Consider the following 21,037-nt stretch of genomic DNA (forward strand, 5'->3'; position numbering starts at 1 on the left):
TAGGAATGAGCTTGACATTCAGCACTGGTCTCAGTAGACAGTGTCCCCCAGATCCTGACCCCCACAACCCCATGTGGCCGCCCCCCCTCCGGGATGCCTCTGAAATCTCTGCCTTATGTCTTCCCTCTTTCCTGAATGCAGGGAACCAAGTAACTTGGGATCCTCCCAGCCAGCCCGGTGTTGCCCATAAAACGACTCTGTGATGCTCTTCTCTGTTCTGTGACATAAATATAAGCATGGGTACACACGGTGGTAACCTAAGGAGATATTGAGTCTGTATGCTATTGGCTAATATCCCTCCCTGCCCTCAGTTATAAGAAGGTGGCCTGGTTCCCTGGCAGAGTCCCAAGGAGTGAGAGGAGGAATGGCTGTGGGTGCATACAGTGAAGGCAGAGTCCTGGGCATCAGGGTTCCACCCTCTGGAAACATTCCAGAGCAAGACACTATACTTGGCACAAAGGTGGCAGAATTCCCAGGCTTCAGGAGAGAACAGGCCCTTGTATAAAGGTCACTAATAACCTTTATCAATAACCAGCATGGGGTGGGGGGGCACCTGGGTGGCTCTGTCAGTTGGGCATCTGACTTTGGCTCAGGTCATGATCTCAGGGTCCTGGGATCGAGCCCCATGTCAGGCTCCCCGAGTCTGCTTCTCCCTCTCCCTCTCCCTCTCCCCCTCTCCCCCTCCCTGCCACTTGTGCTCTCTTGCTTTCTCTCTCAAAAAAGGAGAAAGTCTTAAAAAAAAAAAAATAATAACCGTTGGGGACAAAAGAGTGCAGAGATTGGATACAATCATTAGTTCAAACTATCATTCTTTTTTTTTTTTAAAGATTTTATTTATTCATTTGAGACACAGAGATAACAGAGACAGAGAGAGAGCATGAGCAGGGAGAGAGGCAGAGGGAGAGGGAGAAGCAGGCTCCCGCTGAGCAGGGAGCCCGATGTGGGGCTCGATCCCAGGACCCTGGGATCATGACCTGAGCCAAAGGCAGACGCTTAACCGACTGAGCCACCCAGGCGCCCCCAAACTATCATTCTTTATCTGGGTTCAACCCCAGCAGAATTCCTGGCTGCTAGTTTGATCAGTTGTCGTCCGGTCAGACAGGAGTTCCTATGCTGAAGAAGCGTGCAAGGTCTCAACGTCCTGACAAGCTGGCCATCTTCCCCAGGTTACAAGTACATGGGTTTAGCCCCCTGGTGTGCTGGTAAACGTTTAACAACTGGCTTGTGGGGCGAGGCTGGATGGGAAGAGTCCTGATTTGTAGGATTTGCAGATTTCCACGGTGCAAATGGCAATTTGCAGCTACCATCCTGACATCACTGAATAGGGAATTGAAGAGATGTGCCCACCATTATAGAGTATTTCTCGCACACAGATACAGCAGTACTAAATAACCTTATGAGCACAGATAGTAAATAGTAAAATGTCATAAAATTATTAAGAAGTGATGAGGTTTTGAGTATTTCTTACCTTTGTTTCTAATATAATCTGTCAGTTTATATGTTAATTTTAATAATATCTGTGTTCAACAACCAGATTGTGGAATTCCTGAAACTTTACCAATCAGCTGCCCTCAGCCAGTTCAAGTCAGTTCCCAGTACATCATGGATTAAGTCACCACCACGCAAAGAAGCTGGTCCAGTGAAAGGTTCTCAGCTCTCTATACATATGACTATTCCTAGGGAGCCTAGCTGCCTCTCTCTTTCTGTGTTCCCACTACAAGCCCTTGGGAGAAGACTGTTTGGCTCAGCTCATCTTTTTAAACCAGGCTGCAAACATTACCAGGGCTGACCTAGCAGGGTCTTTGCTTTGCTTTGGGCTGTTAGAAACTGGAGCTTCCCCTCATCTAGGATGGCAGAGATGGGCAGAAGAAGGACACAGGGACTGGAGCACCTCCGGACATCTTAGCTCCGGAACACTTCTGGTCCCACGGCAAATTCTCCATCACTCCATGTTTTTTTTATACAGTGTGCTCAGATACTCAGTGCAGGTTTGACTCCGAAGTGCCAGACCACTGGAAACAGGGAAAAAGTTTCCAAAGTAGAGCCTAAGGAAAGCCAGACTGGGTGGGATTCGGATACAGTCCCGTAACACCAACCTTAGGAAGAAGAGGGAGGAAAAGTTGGAGGCTGAGGTTTAAGGAGTGATCATTCAGGCTTTAGGTCCTGCCTTTCAATACCGTGACTCCTAGGGAGGGGTGAGGCTGCGATATTCCAGAAAGTTGCAAAAAAAGGGTGCCACCAAACTTAAACAACTGGTGGGTGGTATACATAGTGCCTCTCCCTTTCCATGCATTTCCACTGCTTCTATCAACAAAAGTCTAACTCAGTATGATCCCCCAGCTGTTTCTCCAGACTCTCTCCACATGGAGAAAAAATTATCAACAACATGCTCCTTCATGCATTTCTCCACTCCACAGAAGCCCAGCCTCAGACCCACAAATCCTAGTTTTGTCCTCCAACACATGCCAAGTAGGGTAGGCCTCCCTCTGCAACTTTTTTTTGACCCCTGGAAATCCCACTTTCTCCAGCTGACCCACAATCTTTATAAAGCCAGCCCACTCTAAGAGCTCTCTATAAATTTTCCTCTGTGAGGCAGAGAGAGGCCCAGAAAGGGCAATTCATCCATTCCTTCATTCAGAAAGCATTTATTAAGTATGTATTATGTGGCAAAGCAAAACTGCCACTAGGTAGTGGGGATACTACAGTGATCAAGACAGACAGGGACCGTGCTTTCAAGGAGCTTAGAGTCTAATGGAGGAGATAAATATTAAACAAATAATTAAAAGAGTGATAAATGCATCTATTCTGGATCCAGCTTTCAGTATTACATGAAACAAAGTGGTCCAAGGGAGGTGGGCAGGGAAGAAGTAGGAGGTAAGGGCCAGAGCATCTCTGCCATGCAACCCCCAAGAATTCTAGCTTTCTACCAGGTGGATGCCTCACTGCATCCACATTCTACCCCTTGAGAGAAATTACAGCTCAAGGCACAGCTTTCAGCAACCCCTTGTTGATCCCTTTTTGGGCCCATATCATGCATTTGTCATTTGTTTCCGGCCAAAACCAACATGTTAGCATAGCCTGGTTGAGAACAGGAGCCACAGAGGATAGGACACCCAACAGAAGCTTTGTCATGTCAAGACCCAACCAGTGTTAAAACCATGGCAGGAAAGAAAGTAGAATAAATATAGAGCAAATATTTTGATCTCAATCTGTGTGTGTGTGTGTGTGTTTCCCCCTCCAATCTTCCACTGGCTAAATCCAGTCTGAAGCCAAACACAACCAGCATTCAGGTGATCAAGTCAACAGAGATTAGGCTACAGGGCCAAAAAAAAAAACAAAGAGCCAAACACAAAATAATCAGCCAATCATACCTCACTGTCAAGAACATTTCAAAAAGAGAATAAATAGCTTTTAAATTTTATTACAAAGAGAATATGTTATTTTGGTAATAGGATTTTTTTTTATAGATAGGGCAAAGAGCCCCAATACACCATGTTATACATGGCAAATTTAGCCTTCACCTGCACCGTTTGCCCTGAGTTGTTAGAGAGCCATCCTGCCCAAACAGCCTGTATGAGAACCTCAGAGCTCAACCCATTGTGAGGCACATGGGTGGTCTCTGAGGTTCTAGAATTCCCAGGAGCTGTAGCTTAGCATTGGGAGCTTCTGCTCACAGTTTTCCTTCACAGCTCTTGGGTGCCCTACACCAGGGTCTCCTCTTTCCCAAAATCCAGATGAAGAAGTTTCTCTTACTAATGAGTCTTTATCTGATTGGATGTGCCAGAGGTGAGTCCCCTATCTTAGCTCTGGGAGACTTCTTTCAGGTCTTTGAGCCCTTGAAGAAGGAAGACCAGAATATTAGTTACCCAAACCAATCTAACTCAGAATCAGGAATAGCTAAACCAGTTCAACTCTGAGAACTCCTGAGCCAGTTGATTTCTCCTTGTAATGGTTTTACCATCAGAGAAGCCTGCTGGCTTAGCACTGTCTCATTCCTACTACTTTTTTAGCCACTCACCATTTGTACCTGATGCTCTGTGAGATGAGAAAACAGGTCTAAGGGTTCTGTGGAAGTCCAATGAAGGTTTGTCCCAATGAACTGAGTGCAAGGGATCCTTATGTAGTTAATGTAGCAAGGAAAGATAGAAGGAGATAGGAATGTGATGTACCCAGAAAGCCATCTCAGAACACAGCAGGGCTATGGGCAAGAGACCTTATGAGCCTCTCCTTCATGGCCAGGTTCTACCCATCCAGTTGTCTGTATTTCCTCTTTCAGGGTCCTCATTCATGGTGGGCTGTGTTCCCTCATTCCTCCTAGAGGAGAAGAGAGAGACCATGAGCTCTGAACTGTTGGCTAAATGACAAAGTGTTTTCTATAATGTTGGTTGTCCGAGATTTTGTTTTTTGCTCTCTTAGACTTTCAAAAGTTGACTCAGAAATTTAGATACATAGCTACCAAATGGTAGTATATGCCAGCCATGTGGCGAAGCAGTGAGTTGTCAACTCTAAGAATGACTAAGAAATGAGTATGCTTTTTCAAACCTTTCTACATCAGAAATCTCTTTATTATAACTTGTTAACTGTTAAAGAATCAATCAAGCAAATAATATTCAGTAACAACTTTTAAAAATAAAAACCTCCCCATAGCCTTTCCAAACCTTACCTTTCCTTATCAACATATTCTAAGCATAGTCTTTCAGAAAGTCATTGATTATAAGGACGGCAAATCACCCAGAATATACATATCTATTGTAGGACTCTTACAGAGATAAGGGTAATTTGGAGCCCTAGGCTACCTTGTCCTCAACAGATCTTGTCATTCCTCTCAGCTTTTGGCTAGGATTAATAATTCAGTTCTTGTAGTCTACCCACCCTACTCTGGGTTACTCAGTCTAATCACAGAGTAATAATCAAATTGTTTGGTGCTACTTCAATAAAATGAAAAGTACTACCTAAAGAATATTTGTCTAGTAGTCATTGGTCAGATGGATTAAAGGTAGAAGGGACTGGCCAGAAGAGAATGACCGGCTAAGAGTTTTTTTAAGTCCCAGTGTAAAGTGGGGAGGAGAGAAAAATAAAATTAATTGAACACTTAGGCAATAAACTAGGCACGTCACAATTTATGTTACTGAAACCTCATGCAACTACATGAAGTAGGTATAATGGTACATCACAAGGAATCTCAATTCAGAAATAAATAAGCAAAGAATGCCTTTATCTTAATAACTGATCCCAACTTTGAGTCTCCAACCCACATGGATTGGGGACTGAGTGTAAGAAAGAACTTGAATTTGCCAAATAAAAATGTCTTAAATCCCGTCGAACATTTTTGTGGGTTCATTAGATATTTGTCATCTCTGGTTTAAAATTTGTCCTGTCCAAAGGGTAAAATCTTCTACCTTCAATTTCAGCAAGAATTACTTAGCTATTGAACCGAGTCGCTTTCTCTTCCCCTTTTGTATTTTCATCCTTCCTGCCTTTCACCCAGAGAGGAACTGGAGGGAGGGCTTGTGGTAGACTTCCGATCTTGTGATTGATGGCATATTGATTTCCTGATGCTGGCTTTGTCAGGGAGGCACACCATTTTCCCTCTGGATGCTTTTGGTACATGGGCTAGTGGGCTCCCCTGTACATTTCTTAATAATGTGGATCTTAAAATTCTTCCTTTAAATGCCAGAGGCGGTGGGAACACCTGGGTGGCTCAGTCATTAAGTGTCTGCCTTTGGCTCAGGTCATGATCCCAGGGTCCTGGGATCGAGCCCCGCATCGGGCTCCCTGCTCGGCGGGAAGCCTGCTTCTCCCTCTCCCACTCCCCCTGCTTGTGTTCCCTCTCTCGCTGTCTCTCTCTCTGTCAGGTAAATAAAATTAAAAAAAAAAAAAAATTTAAATGCCAGAGGCGGTCTCCGTGTATTTCATTAACACCTCTGCCCTTCATGGTCTCTTGGGTAAGTAGTTGATTTCCTCCAACATCTGCAATATCTTCAGATGCCTGACCAGGCCCACAGGAAACCCAGGAATCCCACGTTAGCCTTATTGCATAAGAAAAGCAGTCTTTATCCCGGACATTCTTTCTCTCACCTTCCCTATCTCTCTTTTGTTCCTCTCCATCCCAGGAGCATCAGGTCAGCCTGATGAGCCTCCTGGCTCTATGGATCATCAAGCTTCAGTTCAGCAATTTTCAGGTGAGTACTTTTCACTTGGAAACCCTTCAGATGGTGAGGCTTTATATGAGACTTCTGCAGGCGAGAGCACTTTAAGTGAGCATACTTCAGGTGAGCACACTTCAGCTGAACATGGTTCAAGTGAACACACTTCAGGTGAACACGCTTCAGGTGAACGCGCTTCAGGTGAGCATGCTACGGGTGAACATACTTCAGGTGAACATATTGCCAGTGAGCACGCTTCTGGTGAACAACCTTCAGGTGAACAGCCTTCTGGTGAAAAGCCTTCAGATGAACAGCTTTCCGGTGAACAGGCTTCTGGTGAAAAGGCTTCCGGTGAACAGTCTTCTGGTGAAAAGCCTTCAGGTGAACAGGCTTTAGGTGAACAGGCTTCAGCTGAAAAACCTTCAGGTGAACAAGCTTCCAGTGAGAAGCCTTCCGGTGAACAGGGTTCAGGTGAACAAGCTTCAGGTGAACAGGCTTCAAGTGAACAGGCTTCAGGTGAAAAGCCACTGGGTGAACAGTCTTCAGGCATTCCACCATCAAGCACATTTTCAGGTGAGGCACATTTTCAGGGGAATTGCATCTGGATGGGTGCTAGTCCTTGACTTCAGGGGAGAAATAGGGAACACATCAAGAAACCCAACTTTTAAGGAGAGCGTATAGAAGAAAGACTAGTTCACAAACACTTCACAGACAGCTCTCTCAAAGACATTCTTTACATCTCTTTACAGTAATACCAGGAGGCAGGATATAGGTTTTGTGTAGCCCTGAAGGTTAAACAATTTTGAGGGCCCTTTAAAAAAATAACACAAATACAAAATGCCAGCAGTGCCTCCAACTTCACTCTATGTAAGAAATTATAAATACAAATGCCCACTGCTCCCTTGGAAGGGGCTCATGGGACACTAACCTTCATGAGCTTCATGCTAAATCTGCCTCAACAAACTATGTTAGAATGCCTCGCAAACTCTGTAAGGAGATGACTAGCCCTCGAGCTGGTGGCTCCGTTTTGTTTGTTTGAACATGGAAAATAAAGCATGAACACACTTTTGTCTGTTAGATTCATAAAGAACTTCCCAGCACAACTGCAATTCTTTGGCTCTTACTAAAAAGGGGTTGTTCAAGGAAGGACAACAAGATCCAGAGTTTGATGACCCCTCAAGATATCACCGGACATAAGCACTTCATATTTCCTCCCATTGCCTAAGTAGTAGTATTCCAAATCTTCAGATGAGAGAAGTGGGGCTGACATCACATAGCTAGAAAGTAGCAATGCTTGGATTCAAACTTAAGTTGGTCTGATTCCAAAGCCCACATCCTTCCTATTTCTTTATGCTTCCTTAACTAGGGAATTGGCAATGGAGATAGTAAAAGAGGCAACATAGAAGCATTTCACAAAGAATGCCCTTTGTGACAAATTGCCATTGTTGAAGGTCAACTTGAAAATGGAGAACGATCACTCTTTACAGAGTTTGCAACATTAGAGCATTCTAACATAGCTTACTAATCAGCCAGTTCTTACTCTAAGTGTGCCTTGTGGGTATGATGGGGGAGTAAAAAGGGAAGCCAGTCATGTGATTAAAGCTCTACTTTGCTCCTATGGAGTTAGACATGGCAGAAACCAGTGGGGGATATGAATTGGAGTAAACATCAGTATTATAGAGAGAAATTTGGGATTCTTCAGCAATGAAAATTATAGATGAAGCAGTAAGAATGAAGGAATTTCCTCTGGTCCAGAAGAGAGACTCTGCTCTATCAGATGCAGGGCCCTCAAATGCCCAACAAGAACCAAACAATGAAATGTGTTGTATCCAGGCCCATCATTCCTCTCCTTGTGATTTGTGGTTCCATGCCTGGTCCATCAGGAAATTTCGTCAGGCTTCTCTTAAATTTGCAGGCCCAATATTAAATTGCCACACATGCTCATATATGAATGATCATGGAAAATGTCTTCGTGGAGAGGGAGTCTGCTCCACTCAGAATTCCCAGCAGTGCATGTTAAAGAAGATCTTTGAAGGTATGTGGGGACTTCATAATACAGTCTTTGCCAGAGAAACACATCAATTAACTTAAGTACTCTTGGGAGCAGCTGGGGTGGTGGGAGCCTGAGGAGGGGTCAAGCTGTGATTTCCCGGGAAGTTGGAGATTCAGGAGAAACTTATCCTAAATTAAGAGCAGAATTCTAGCTACTGATGGGGAGGTAAAGGTCCTTCCCAGCAGGCCTATGATGTCTTAAAAGGAGACAGGGAGACTGGCTCTCTTCCTACAAAAGAAATGTATGAGTTGCACCTTGAGATGTTGAGACATTGACAATAAGCTCAGGACTGTGTCTGTCCTGTTCATGGTTATATATTCCTAGCACTTAGTACAATGTTTAGTACATGGTAGGCATTTAGTAAATCCTGAATAAATGAATAAACAATTGTCTATCAGTCAGTGTTCACAGGTTGCCAGACGTGTCTTGCTATATTCCCATACTCTCTACCCTTATACTCACTCCTCATCCCCAAAATAAAGGATCTTGGTTACTGCCATCCCGTGAACCACATTGCCTGACTTCCCTTGTGGTTTGTCTAGTCCCTCAATAGAGGCAGTGGGCAACAGATGTGGGGAAGGGCCCAGAAAAGACAGATGGAAGGAGAGGGGGAGGAAGAATACACAAGCCGGAGGTCTTGGTCATGCCTGCATGGGGACACTGGGGACCATGGTGAAGGCGAAGGTCGGAGGAAGCCTTCTGCTCACTACAGTCTGTCTCTGCTTCTTTCAGGTGGAAAACTCCAATTCATGGTTCAGGGGTGTGAGAACATGTGCCCATCTATGAACCTCTTCTCCCATGGAACCAGGATGCAAATTATATGCTGTCGGAACCAATCTTTTTGCAACAAGATCTAGAAGCCTGTGCCTTTGCTTCCTGCCCTGACTCAGGCAGCAGAAATTCTCCATCACCCTAAAGGGCTTAATTTATATTTTGTTTCTTCCCCAGTCAATAAGTAATCACGTCTGTCTCTGCCTGAGTGTCAGACAGGATGTTCAAATACCTCACCCTTCCTCTCCTATCCATGCCCTGTGACCCATTCTTCTCTGTCTTCTGTCTTCCCTTACCCCATCTCTCAACATGCTTTGCTTTCTCAATAAATTCTGCATGGTCAAGAATACAGACTGGAGATGGACTTCTTTTCCCATCAGCCAGTTGCAGGATCAGCCTGAGCCTGCTTCCTCCACATACTAAAGTGGATGTGTTTTAAATCACTCCACATTCGTCAAAATGGAGGGGTCCCCCAGGGCAGAGATCACAAGAAGAAATGCAGGGTAGCTTAAACAATACTGTGGGACCTTCTCTGACCCCCCCATTTCCATCCCAATAGGAACCCTACCCCCTTCTACCACCCATGATGGTGTCCAAAACTCACCCCTTCTTTGGCTCTTGAGTTTTCAGTCTTCAAGAGTCTGCTCTTAACAAAATTATAACAATAAATGACTCTTTTTTATTTGCTATATAAATATGTAGTAGGTGATACTGCTTAAATCTTTTCCTCACACAATGTTACCAGATCATCTCAGTATAGAGGAGCAGGTGGAAATACTGTAATAGTCCCTCTCTCACCTTGTATTAGTGTTATATTCTTTAACGTATTTGCACATACATGGTCTCATCTGATCCTCAGAAAAGAGCCCGGTAAGGCAGACAAAAAAGACAGAATCATCCTTAGTTTACAAATACATAGAATTTATTTATTAATATACCATGTTGTTCCAAACTGGCCATGGTTACAGAGTTAACATTGAGCCAGGGCTGGATTTCAAAACCAAATCTGCATGATTTCAATTTGAGTTGCTTCTACCACATGATAAATATTAGGCAGAATGGTTCTTTCAAGACCAAAATCAATCCTCTCTTCCAACACAAGCCCATCTCCTTTTAGCCACTGCTCTCCCACACCTCTATTTAAAACTGCCTGAAACCAGCTCGGTGGTCTTAACAGTGTCTTGTGCAGAGCAAAAGCCTTCAATTTTAATAAAATCCAATTTATTTTTTATTTTATGGACAGGGCTTTAGATTTCATGCTTAAGAACTCTTGGAATACTACATCAAGAAACAGATTTTACAGGCGCCTGGGTGGCTCAGTCAGTTAAGAATCTGCCTTCCGCTCAGGTCCTGATCCCAGGGTCCTGGGATCAAGCCCCATGTTGAGCTCTCTGCTCAGCGGGAGCCTGCTTCTCCCTCTCCCTCTGCCCCTGCCCCCTGCTTGTGCTCTCTCTCTCTCTCTCAAATAAAATCTTTAAAAAAAAAAAAAAAAAAAACAGATTTTCTGTTTGTGAGATTTAAAAAATTATACACACACACATACACATATCATGGACCTCCCAAAAACATTGGTAATAGATTCTTCATTGGCAGTAACTGTTGGCTAGAAGACAATGGAACTTCTTTCCAAATTTCCTTTTTTTTTTTAACAATTATTATTTTTCTCAGTATATAATTTTAATTTCCATTGTCTATAACTCAGTGACGATTACATTCATATTTATTTGTTTTTATATGGGAATATCCAAATTGACAACGCATTAAACATTTTTGTACTTTAATAGAGAAATATAAGCTGTGGTTGATTTAGTATTTTCACCTATGGATTTAAGTATGTATTATTTGCTGAAAACCAAATGGGCTGGGACTTTGGATAACTATTTCCATGAAGACATTCATCATTGTGAAGAGAGTGGTAAGTAGCACTTACAGAATATATACTCTATGCCGTGTGATGCATTTAGCAGTTTTGTTTATACTTTCTCTTTTTTTATTATTTATTTTTTTATTATTATGTTATGTTAATCACCATACATTACATCATTAGTTTTTGATGTAGTGTTCCATGATTCATTGTTTGTGTATAACACCCAGTGCTCCATGCAGAACGTGCCCTCTTTAATACCCATCACCAGGCTAACACATCCTCCCAGCCCCTCCCCTCTAGAACCCTCAGATTGTTTTTCAGAGTCCATCGTCTCTCATGGTTCTTCTCCCCCTCCAATTTCCCCCCCTTCATTCTTCCCCTCCTGCTATCTTCTTCTTCTTTTTTTTTTTTTTTAACATATATTGTATTATTTGTTTCAGAGGTGCAGATCTGTGATTCAACAGCCTTGCACAATTCACAGCGCTCACCATAGCACATACCCTCCCCAATGTCTATCATCCAGCCGCCCCATCCCTCCCACCCCCCACCACTCCAGCAACCCTCAGTTTGTTTCCTGAGATTAAGAATTCCTCATATCAGTGAGGTCATATGATACATGTCTTTCTCTGATTGACTTATTTTGCTCAGCATAACACCCTCCAGTTCCAACCACATCGTTGCAAATGGCAAGATTTCATTCCTTTTGATGGCTGCATAATATTCCATTGTATATATATTCCACATCTTCTTTATCCATTCATCTGTCGATGGACATCTTGGCTCTTTGCACAGTTTGGCTATTGTGGACATTGCTGCTATGAACATTGGGGTGCACGTGCCCTATCTTTTCATTACATCTGTATCTTTGGGGTAAATACCAAGTAGTGCAATTGCTGGGTTGTAGGGTAGCTCTATTTTTAACTTCCTGAGGAATCTCCACACTGTTTTCCAGAGTGGCTGCACCAGTTTGCATTCCCACCAACAGTGTAGGAGGGTTCCCCTTTCTCTGCATCCCTGCCAACATCTGTCGTTTCCTGACTTGTTAATTTTAGCCATTCTGACTGGTGTGAGGTGATATCTCATTGAGGTTTTGATTTGGATTTCCCTGATGCCGAGCGACGTTGAGCACTTTTTCATGTGTCTGTTGGCCATTTGGATGTCTTCTTTGGAAAAATGTTTGTTCATGTCTTCTGCCCATTTCTTGATTGGATCATTTGTTCTTTGGGTGTTGAGTTTGATAAGTTCTTTATAGATTTTGGATACTAGCCCTTTATCTGATATGTCATTTGCAAATATCTTTTCCCATTCTGTCTGCTGTCTTTTGGTTTTGTTGACTGTTTCTTTTGCTGTGCAAAAGCTTTTTATCTTGATGAAGTCCCAATAGTTCATTTTTGCCCTTGCTTCCCTTGCCTTTGGCGATGTTTCTAGGAAGAAGTTACTGAGGCTGAGGTCGAAGAGGTTGCTGCCTGTGTTCTCCTTTAGGATTTTGATGGACTCCTGTCTCACATTTAGGTCTTTCATCCATTTTCAGTCTATTTTTGTGTGTGGTATAAGGAAATGGTCCAGTTTCATTCTTCTGCATGTGGCTGTCCAATTATCCCAACACAATTTGTTGAAGAGACTTTTTTCCATTGGACATTCTTTCCTGCTTTGTCGAAGATGAGTTGACCATAGAGTTGAGGGTCCATTTCTGGGCTCTCTGTTCTGTTCCATTGATCTATGTGTCTGTTTTTGTGCCAGTACCACACTGTCTTGATGATGATAGCTTTGTAATAGAGCTGGAAGTCCGGAATTGTGATGCCACCAGCTTTGCTTTCCTTTTTCAACATTCCTCTGGCTATTTGGGGTCTTTTCTGGTTCCACACAAATTTTAGGATTATTTGTTCCATTTCTTTGAAGAAAGTGGATGGTATTTTGATGGGGATTGCATTGAATGTGTAGATTGCTCTAGGTAGCATTGACATCTTCACAATATTTGTTCTTTCAATCCATGAGCATAGAACGTTTTTCCATTTCTTTGTGTCTTCCTCCATTTCTTTCATGAGTATTCTATAGTTTTCGGAGTACAGTTTCTTTGCCTCTTGGGTTAGATTTATTCCTAGGTATCTTATGGTTTTGGGTGCAATTGTAAATGGGATCGACTCCTTAATTTCTCTTTCTTCTGTCTTGTTGTTGGTGTATAGGAATGCCACTGATTTCATATCCTGCCACTTGACTGAATTCCTGTATGAGTTCTAGCAGTTTTGGGGTGGAGTCTTTTGGGTTTTCCACATAAAGTATCATATCATCTGCAAAGAGTGAGAGTTTGACTTCTTCTTTGCCGATTTGGATGCCTTTTATTTCTTTTTGTTGTCTGATTGCTGTGGCTAGGACTTCTAATACTATGTTGAATAGCAGTGGTGATAGTGGACATCCCTGCCGCGTTCCTGACCTTAGGGGGTAAGCACTCAGTTTTTTCCCATTGAGAATGATATTCACTGTAGGTTTTTCATAGATGGCTTTTATGATATTGAAGTATGTACCCTCTCTCCCTATACTCTGAAGAGTTTTGATCAAGAAAGGATGCTGTGGGGCGCCTGGGTGGCTCAGTCGTTAAGCGTCTGCCTTCGGATCAGGTCATGGTCCCAGGGTCCTGGGATCAAGTCCCACATCGGGCTCCCTGCTCGGCAGGAAGCCTGCTTCTCCCTTTCCCACTCCCCTGCTTGTGTTCCTGCTCTCGCTCTCTGTCAAATAAATAAATAAAATCTTAAAAAAAAAAAAAAAAGGAAAGGGTGCTGTACTTTGTCAAATGCTTTTTCTGCATCTATTGAGAGGATCATATGGTTCTTGTTCTTTCTTTTATTAATGTATTGTATCACGTTGATTGATTTGCAGATGTTGAACCAAACTTGCAGCCCAGGGATAAATCCCACTTGGTCGTGGTGAATAATCCTTTCTGTGTAGTGTTGTATCCTATTGGCTAGTATTTTGGTGAGAATTTTTGCAACCATGTTCATCAAGGATATTGGTCTGTGATTCTCCTTTTTGATGGGGTCTTTGTCTGGTTTGGGGATCAAGGTAATGGTGGTCTCATAAAATGAGTTTGGAAGTTTTCCTTCCATTTCTATTTTTTGGAACAGTTTCAGAAGAATAGGTATTAATTCTTCTTTAAATGTGTGGTAGAATTCCCCTGGGAAGCCATCTGGCCCTGGGCTTTTGTTTGTTGGGAGATTTTTGATCACTGCTTCAATTTCCTTAGTGGTTATAGGTCTGTTCAGGTTTTCTATTTCCTCCTGGTTCAGTTTTGGTAGTTGATACATCTCTAGGAATGCATCCATTTCTTCCTGATTATCTCATTTGCTGGCATATAGTTGCTCATAATATGTTCTTATAATTGTTTGTATCTCTTTGGTGTTGGTTGTGATCTCTCCTCTTTCATTCATGATTTTATTTATTTGGGTCATTTCTCTTTTCTTTTTGGTAAGTCTGGCCAGGGGTTTATCAATCTTGTTAAATCTTTTGGTACTGGTTGAGATCTGATTTGTGACCTAGGATGTGGTCTATTCTGGAGAATGTTCCATGGACACTAGAGAAGAATGTGTATTCTGTTGCTTTGCGATGGAATGTTCTGAATATATCTGTGAAGTCCATTTGGTCCAGTGTGTCATTTAAAGTCTTTATTTCCTTGTTGATCTTTTGCTTAGATGATCTGCCCATTATTGTATTGTTGTCGATGTGTTTCTTTGCTTTTGTTATTAATCGGCTTATATAATTGGCTGCTCCCATGTTAGGGGCATAGATATTTACAATTGTTAGATCTTCTTGTTGGATAGACCCTTTAAGTAGGATATAGTGTCCTTCCTCATCTCTTATACAGTCTTTGGTTTAAAATCTAATTTGTCTGATATAAGGATTGCCACCCCAGCTTTCTTTGGACATCCATTAGCATGGTAAATGGTTTTCCACCCCCTCACTTTCAATCTGGGGGTGTCTTTGCATCTAAAATGAGTCCCTTGCAGACAGCATATCAATGGGTCTTGTTTTTTTATCCAATCTGATAGCCTGTGTCTTTTGATTGGGGCATTTAGCCCATTTATATTCAGAGTAACTACTGAAAGATATGAATTTAGTGCCATTGTATTGCCTGTAAGGTGACTGTTACTGTATATTGTCTGTGTTCCTTTCTGGTCTATGTTGCTTTTAGGCTCTCTCTTTGCTTAGAGGACCCCTTTCAATATTTCTTGTAGGGCTGGTTTCGTGTTTGCAAATTCTTTTAGTTTTTGTTTGTCCTGGAAGCTTTTTATCTCTCCTTCTATTTTCAATGACAGCCTAGCTGGATATAGTATTCTTGGCTGCATATTTTTCTCATTTAGTGCTCTGAATATATCCTGCCAGTCCTTTCTGGCCTGCCAGGTCTCTGTGGATAGGTCTGCTGCCAATCTAATGTTTCTACCATTGTAGGTTACAGACCTCTTATCCCGAGCTGCTTTCAGGATTTTCTCTTTGTCTCTGAGACATGTAAGTTTTACTATTAGATGTCAGGGTGTTGACCTATTTTTATTGATTTTGAGAGGGGTTCTCTGTGCCTTCCCCAAATTAGGGAAGTTCTCTGCTATAAGTTGCTCCAATATACCTTCTGCCCCTCTCTTTCTTCTTCTTCTGGGATCCCAATTATTCTAATGTTGTTTCAACTTATGGTATCACTTATCTCTCGAATTCTGCCCTCGTGATCCAGTAGCTGTTTATCTCTCTTTTTCTCAGCTTCTTTATTTGCCATCATTTGGTCTTCTATATCAGTAATTTTCTCTTCTGCCTCATTTATCCTAGCAGTTAGAGCCTCCATTTTTGATTGCACCTCATTAATAGCCTTTTTGATTTCTACTTGGTTAGATTTTAGTTCTTTTATTTCTCCAGAAAGGGTTTCTCTAATAACTTCCATGCTTTTTTCAAGCCCAGCTAGTATATTTAAAATCATCATTCTGAACTCTAGTTCCAACATCTTACTAATGTCCGTATTGATTAGGTCCCTAGCAGTCGGTACTGCCTCTTGTTCTTTTTGTTGAAGTGAGTTTTTCCGTCTTGTCATTTTGTCCAGAGGAGAATAAATGAATGAGAGAACAAAATGCTAACAGGGTAAGAACGTCCCCAGAAAATACACACTAAATAAATCAGAAAAGACCTGAAACTGGGGGAAAAGAAAGGGAAAGAAAGAAAAAAGAAAAAGAAAAAGATAAAAACAAACAAAAACAAAAAAAACAGAATATGATCGAATATGATCAGGCTGGTGCAAAGATCAGTGCCACACACTAGATTTTGGGTGTACTTTGGTCTGTTAGAAGAAAGTGCCTCCCAAAATTTTAAAGAAAGAAAAACTTATATATGTACAAAAATAAGGGTTAATATGATGAAGGGATGGAATATGACTATAAAGATGAAAATTATAAAAGATTTTATAAAAGGAATTGATAAGATAAGAAGTTGGTTGAAAAAAGAAAGAAGAGGTTTTAAAAAAAAAAGGGGGGGGAGAGATTGTGATCAGGCAGGAGACTAGAACAAAGCCATACACTAGAGATTAGGGTATATTTTGATCTGTTAGAAGAAACTGTATCTCTAAATTTTAAACAGAGAACTTATAGATATATACCAAAAATAAGGGTAACTACTATGAAGGGATAGAGTATGACTCTAAAAATGAAATATAAAAAATGTTTTTTATAAAAAAGGGATTGATAAGATGTTGGCTGAAAAAGGGAAAAAGAAAAATTCAAAAAAAAAAACAAAAGAAAAAAGAAAAGACAGTTAAAAAAAAATTAACTTTGAAAGACTAAAGAATCATGGTAAAAAAGCCATGAAATTCTATGTGCAGTATTCCCCTAGCGCTGGAGTTCTGCCGTTCTCATTGATCGGTAAGCTTGGTCTTGGCTGGCTGTTCTTGCTGATTTTCTGGGGGAGGGGCCTGTTGCCGTGGTTCCCAAATGTCTTTGCCGGAGGCAGAATTGCCCCGCCCTTGCCTGGTCAGGGCTAAGTAATCTGCTCGGGTTTGCTCTCAGGAGCTTTTGTTCCCCGCAAGCTTTCCGTACAGCTTTGGGGGACGAGAGTGAAAATGGTAGCCTCCCAATCTCTGCCCCGGAGGAGCCGAGAACTCGGGGCCCCGCTCCTCAGTGCGCCCCCAGAGAAAAGCAGTCAGTCACTCCCGTCTTCCTGGTCTCCGGCCGCACTCCGTGCTCACCCGGCCTGTGACTGAGCGTTTCTATCTCTGGCACCCGACCCCGGGTGGAGTCTCCAAACCCAGCAGATCCCTGCAGTGCGCTCCTGGGCCGCTCCTCCTGGGGGAGGAAGGGGAGTCTCCCCGGATCTGCTGCTTGCTGGGTCCCTGCTGGAGGAGCAGTGGCCCGACTGTGCCCTGGATCACGGTTTATGGCAACCCCGAGCTGAGAGCCCACGGCTCGGCTCTGTCTCTGCAGCCGGCTTCCCCGCTCCAATACCTGGGAGCTCTGCCACACTCAGGCACCCCCGGTCTTTCTGTGACCCCGAGGGTCCTGAGACCATACTGTCCCGCGAGGGTCCCACCCCCCGCTTAGCCACTGGAGAGATGTCCCTCAGCAGCCTACTTCTACAAGTTCCGATTTTGTGCTCCGCTGCTCTATCACTTGCCAGAAGCGGCCGATGGAGGCCCCCTCCCCCGCCGTCTATCCTCCCAAATATCACCTCGGATTCACTTCTCCACACGTCCTACCTTCCAGAAAGTGGTCGCTTTTCTATTCAGAGAGTTGTTGCTATTCTTTTCTTCGATCTCCTGTTGAGTTCGTAGATGTTCAGAAAGGTTTGATCCCTATCCAGCTGAATTCCTGGGAGCAGACGAAATCCAGGTCTCCTACTCCTCCGCCATCTTGCTCCTCCCCCCTATGCTTTCTCTTTTAATACTGAAAACAATTTTACAAAATTATTAAGATTAGGGGCGCCTGGGTGGCTCAGTCGTTAAGCGTCTGCCTTCGGCTCAGGTCATGATTCCAGGGTCCTGGGATCAAGACCTGCATCAGGCTCCCTGCTCCGCAGGAAGCCTGCTTCTCCTCCTCCCACTCCCCCTGCTTGTGTTCCCTCTCTTGCTGTGTCTCTCTCTGTCAAATAAATAAATAAAATCTTAAAAAAAAAAATTATTAAGATTACAGGATCCTAAGCAAGACAAACTGGAGAGTTTTGTCATAAGCCAAAATAAATGGTGGTGGTCCAGACACTCCTTCAGGCTCCTTCTCAAATTTCTGAATGAAAATTATTTTGGATACACAGTACTATCCCTTCATTAACTGCCATTCAAAAATAAAGGCCCCAAACCTTGGAATTCCAAAAGAATTCTCAACTTGAAATATGGTCTACTGGGGTGCCTGGGTGGTTTAGTCTGTTAAGCGTCTGACTCTTGGTTTTGGCTCAGGTCCTAATCTCATGGGTCCTGAGATCAAGACCTGCATGGGGCTCCCCATTCAGGAGGAATTTGCTTGGATATTTTCTCTCTTCTCTGCCTCTTCACCTACTTGTGCTCTCTCTCTCAAATAAATAATAAAATCTTAAAAAAAAAAAAAAAGGTCTACTGAGGGCAAGAAGAAAAATGAAATCCTACTAACATTATTGCCATATTTTTTTGAGGGAAGGGGATAAATATTAGCTAAATCTGTTCTATAAATATAGCTACATATGTTGAGGAAATAAGTTCAAACATGTGGTTAAAATGTAATAGAAGGGAAGTTCTGGCTTCCATTAATAGTGGAAGAGTCTGGTTGAACTAACCCTCCTTTAGATAACAATTATAAACAGGGTGAAAAATAAGAAAGAACTATTTGAAAGTTCCTTGAAAGGTACTGGAAAGAAGTCACCCCTAAAAAGACAGGAACAGCGCCGAGTGAGATTTGCAAGTCTGTGGCCTTATGCCTGAGAGGACTTCTTAGTCCACATATCAAGGGAGCGCAAAAATCCAGAGTTTACTGGTTTGAGGATTCAGAGAACTAAGATTAGAGCAGGCAGGGAGTTGTAAAATTAGGGAAATCCTGGAAAGAAAGAAGCCACAATTAAACCTCAAAATGAGTATAAACTGTGACCAAATTCTTGGCTGATCACTGACTCCAGGAGGTCTGACAATAGCAACTAGAAGCTGAAAGAACTGAGCAGAGATGTGTGCTGCTGTCTATCTCAAAGAAGACAGAGTTTGGCCTACAAGTCAACCTAGGAGAACACAAGTCAACACTCTGCAGAGGAACACAGAGTCCAGAACTCTGCATCATTCACTATGCATCATTCACTATGTCCACTATATAATAAGAAATTAGTAGACATAGAAATAAAAATGTGACCCATAGTAAAGAAAAAAAGGTTAATGACCCCAAGATGTACCACACATTGGAATTAGTGAACAAAAGCAATAAGCGCTGCTTATTAGAGATGTGTTCAAGAATCTAAAGGAAAATAGTGTCATATGAATGAAGAGATAAGGAATCTCAACACAGAATCTAAAACTATAAAAAAGAACCAAATGGAAATTTTAGAACTGAAAAGTACAATAACTGAAAAAAATCACTAGATGATCTTAACAGCATAATGGGGACCACAGAGTCAGCAATTTTGAAGAGAGCTCAATGGAACTTATCCAATTTGAAAAACAGAGGAAAAAGAAGTATTAAAGAAAGTGAACAAAACCTCAGTGACTTGTGGGGCAGTATCAAGTAATAGAACGTATAATTAATTGGAGTCCCAGAAGAACAGAAGAGAGATAATGAGACAGAAAAAGCATTAAAAAAAATAATGGCCAAAATTTTCCCAAATTGGGTGAAAAACATAAACTTACACATCTAAGAAGTTCAGTGAACTAAAGGTAGGATAAACACAATAGAAAACCACATAGGCACATAATAGTCAAATTACTAAAATTCAAAGATAAAGAAAAAAAAACTCAAAATTGGTCCAAACAAAAGATACATTGTAATATGTATATAGGAGAACACTGATACAATGTCAGCTGACTTCTCATCAGAAACAAGGGAGAGCAGAAAACAAGAGAATTATATGTTTAAGCCATAAAAGAAAAAAATCTGTCAGTCAAAATGTTACAAACAAGACAATTATCCTTCAAAAATGAAGGTAACAAAGACATTTTCATATACCCAAACAGGAAGAGAATTCACAACCAACGGACTTGTACTACAGGGAAAAAAAAAAAAAAAGGCGCTAAGGTAATTTCTTCGTGCTCAAGGAAGCTAAAGGAAAATGATGCCAAGGCAACTCTGATCTACAGGAAGAAATGTGGAGAACAGATATAATGTGGTAAATTTAAGACATGTATACTATTTCTTCTAATTTTAAAAGCCATGCCTGCTTAAAGCTAAAATTATTTTTAATGTAAAAAGATATATATAACAATAATAGCACAAAGGAAAGAGGAGGTAACTGGAACTATACTTTCAAAAGTTTCTTATTTTGGGGGCGCCTGGGTGGCTCAGTCGGTTAAGCATCCAACTCTTGATTTCAGCTCAGGTCCATGATCTCAGGGTTGTGAGTTCAAGCCCCATGTTGGGCTCCATGCTGGGCATGGAGCCAACTTAAAAAAAAAAGTATTTTTTTTAAAGATTTTATTTATTTATTTGACAGAGATAGAGCACAAGCGGGGGGAGTGGCAGGCAGAGGCAGAGGCAGAGGGAGAAGCAGGCTCCCCGCAGAGCAGGCGGAGCCTGATGCAGGGCTTGATCCCAGGACCCCAGGATCATGACCTGAGCCAAAGGCAGTCGTTTAACCAACTGAGCCACCCAGGCGCCCAAAAGTTTCTTATTTTTAAGTGAAGTAGTACAATATGAATTTAATTCAACTGTGAAGAGATATAGTAATCCTTGGAGAAAAATCATTTTAAAAAATACACAAAGGCATAGCTAAAAAGCCAATGGAAAAATTAAAATGGAATACTAAAAAGTATTGATTGACTCAAATAAAAGTAGAAAAGTGTGGCTGTGGGGGAGTGTTTTCCATTTTCTCTCTTGACTGGCTGGTTCCTCCCTTGGAGTACACTTTAATAAAATTTTGCTCTGCTTTACTTTTTTTTCGCTGTCCTGTAATTCTTTACTGTGGCAGTAAAAAGAACCGAGGCTTCTTTCTGTTTCCATCTCACTCTCGGTAACAAAGGGAAGGCTCATGCACTGTTGGTGGGAATGCAAACTGGGGCAGCAACTGTGGAAACAGTATGGA

The 21,037-nt window shown here is 42.0% G+C and overlaps 1 protein-coding gene across 2 annotated transcripts; it reads left to right on the forward strand.

Annotated features, from left to right (window-relative positions):
• Positions 1–3,734: 3,734 nt before the first annotated feature.
• ACRV1 (acrosomal vesicle protein 1) lies at positions 3,735–9,317 on the forward strand. 2 transcript variants are annotated; one of them, XM_078059183.1, is made up of 6 exons: positions 3,735–3,786; positions 6,114–6,182; positions 6,378–6,467; positions 6,543–6,719; positions 8,062–8,181; positions 8,932–9,317. In XM_078059183.1, the coding sequence occupies exons 1-6, from the start codon at positions 3,735–3,737 to the stop codon at positions 9,054–9,056; spliced, it is 633 nt and encodes a 210-aa protein (XP_077915309.1). In that variant the 3' UTR covers positions 9,057–9,317. The 2 variants fall into 2 exon arrangements, with proteins under 2 accessions (XP_077915309.1, XP_035979234.1); XM_036123341.2 differs by having other exon boundaries at positions 6,114–6,719.
• Positions 9,318–21,037: the final 11,720 nt, after the last annotated feature.

The sequence above is a fragment of the Halichoerus grypus genome, chromosome 11 (assembly GCF_964656455.1).
Source record: "Halichoerus grypus chromosome 11, mHalGry1.hap1.1, whole genome shotgun sequence".
In the NCBI taxonomy this organism is placed as follows: domain Eukaryota; kingdom Metazoa; phylum Chordata; class Mammalia; order Carnivora; family Phocidae; genus Halichoerus; species Halichoerus grypus.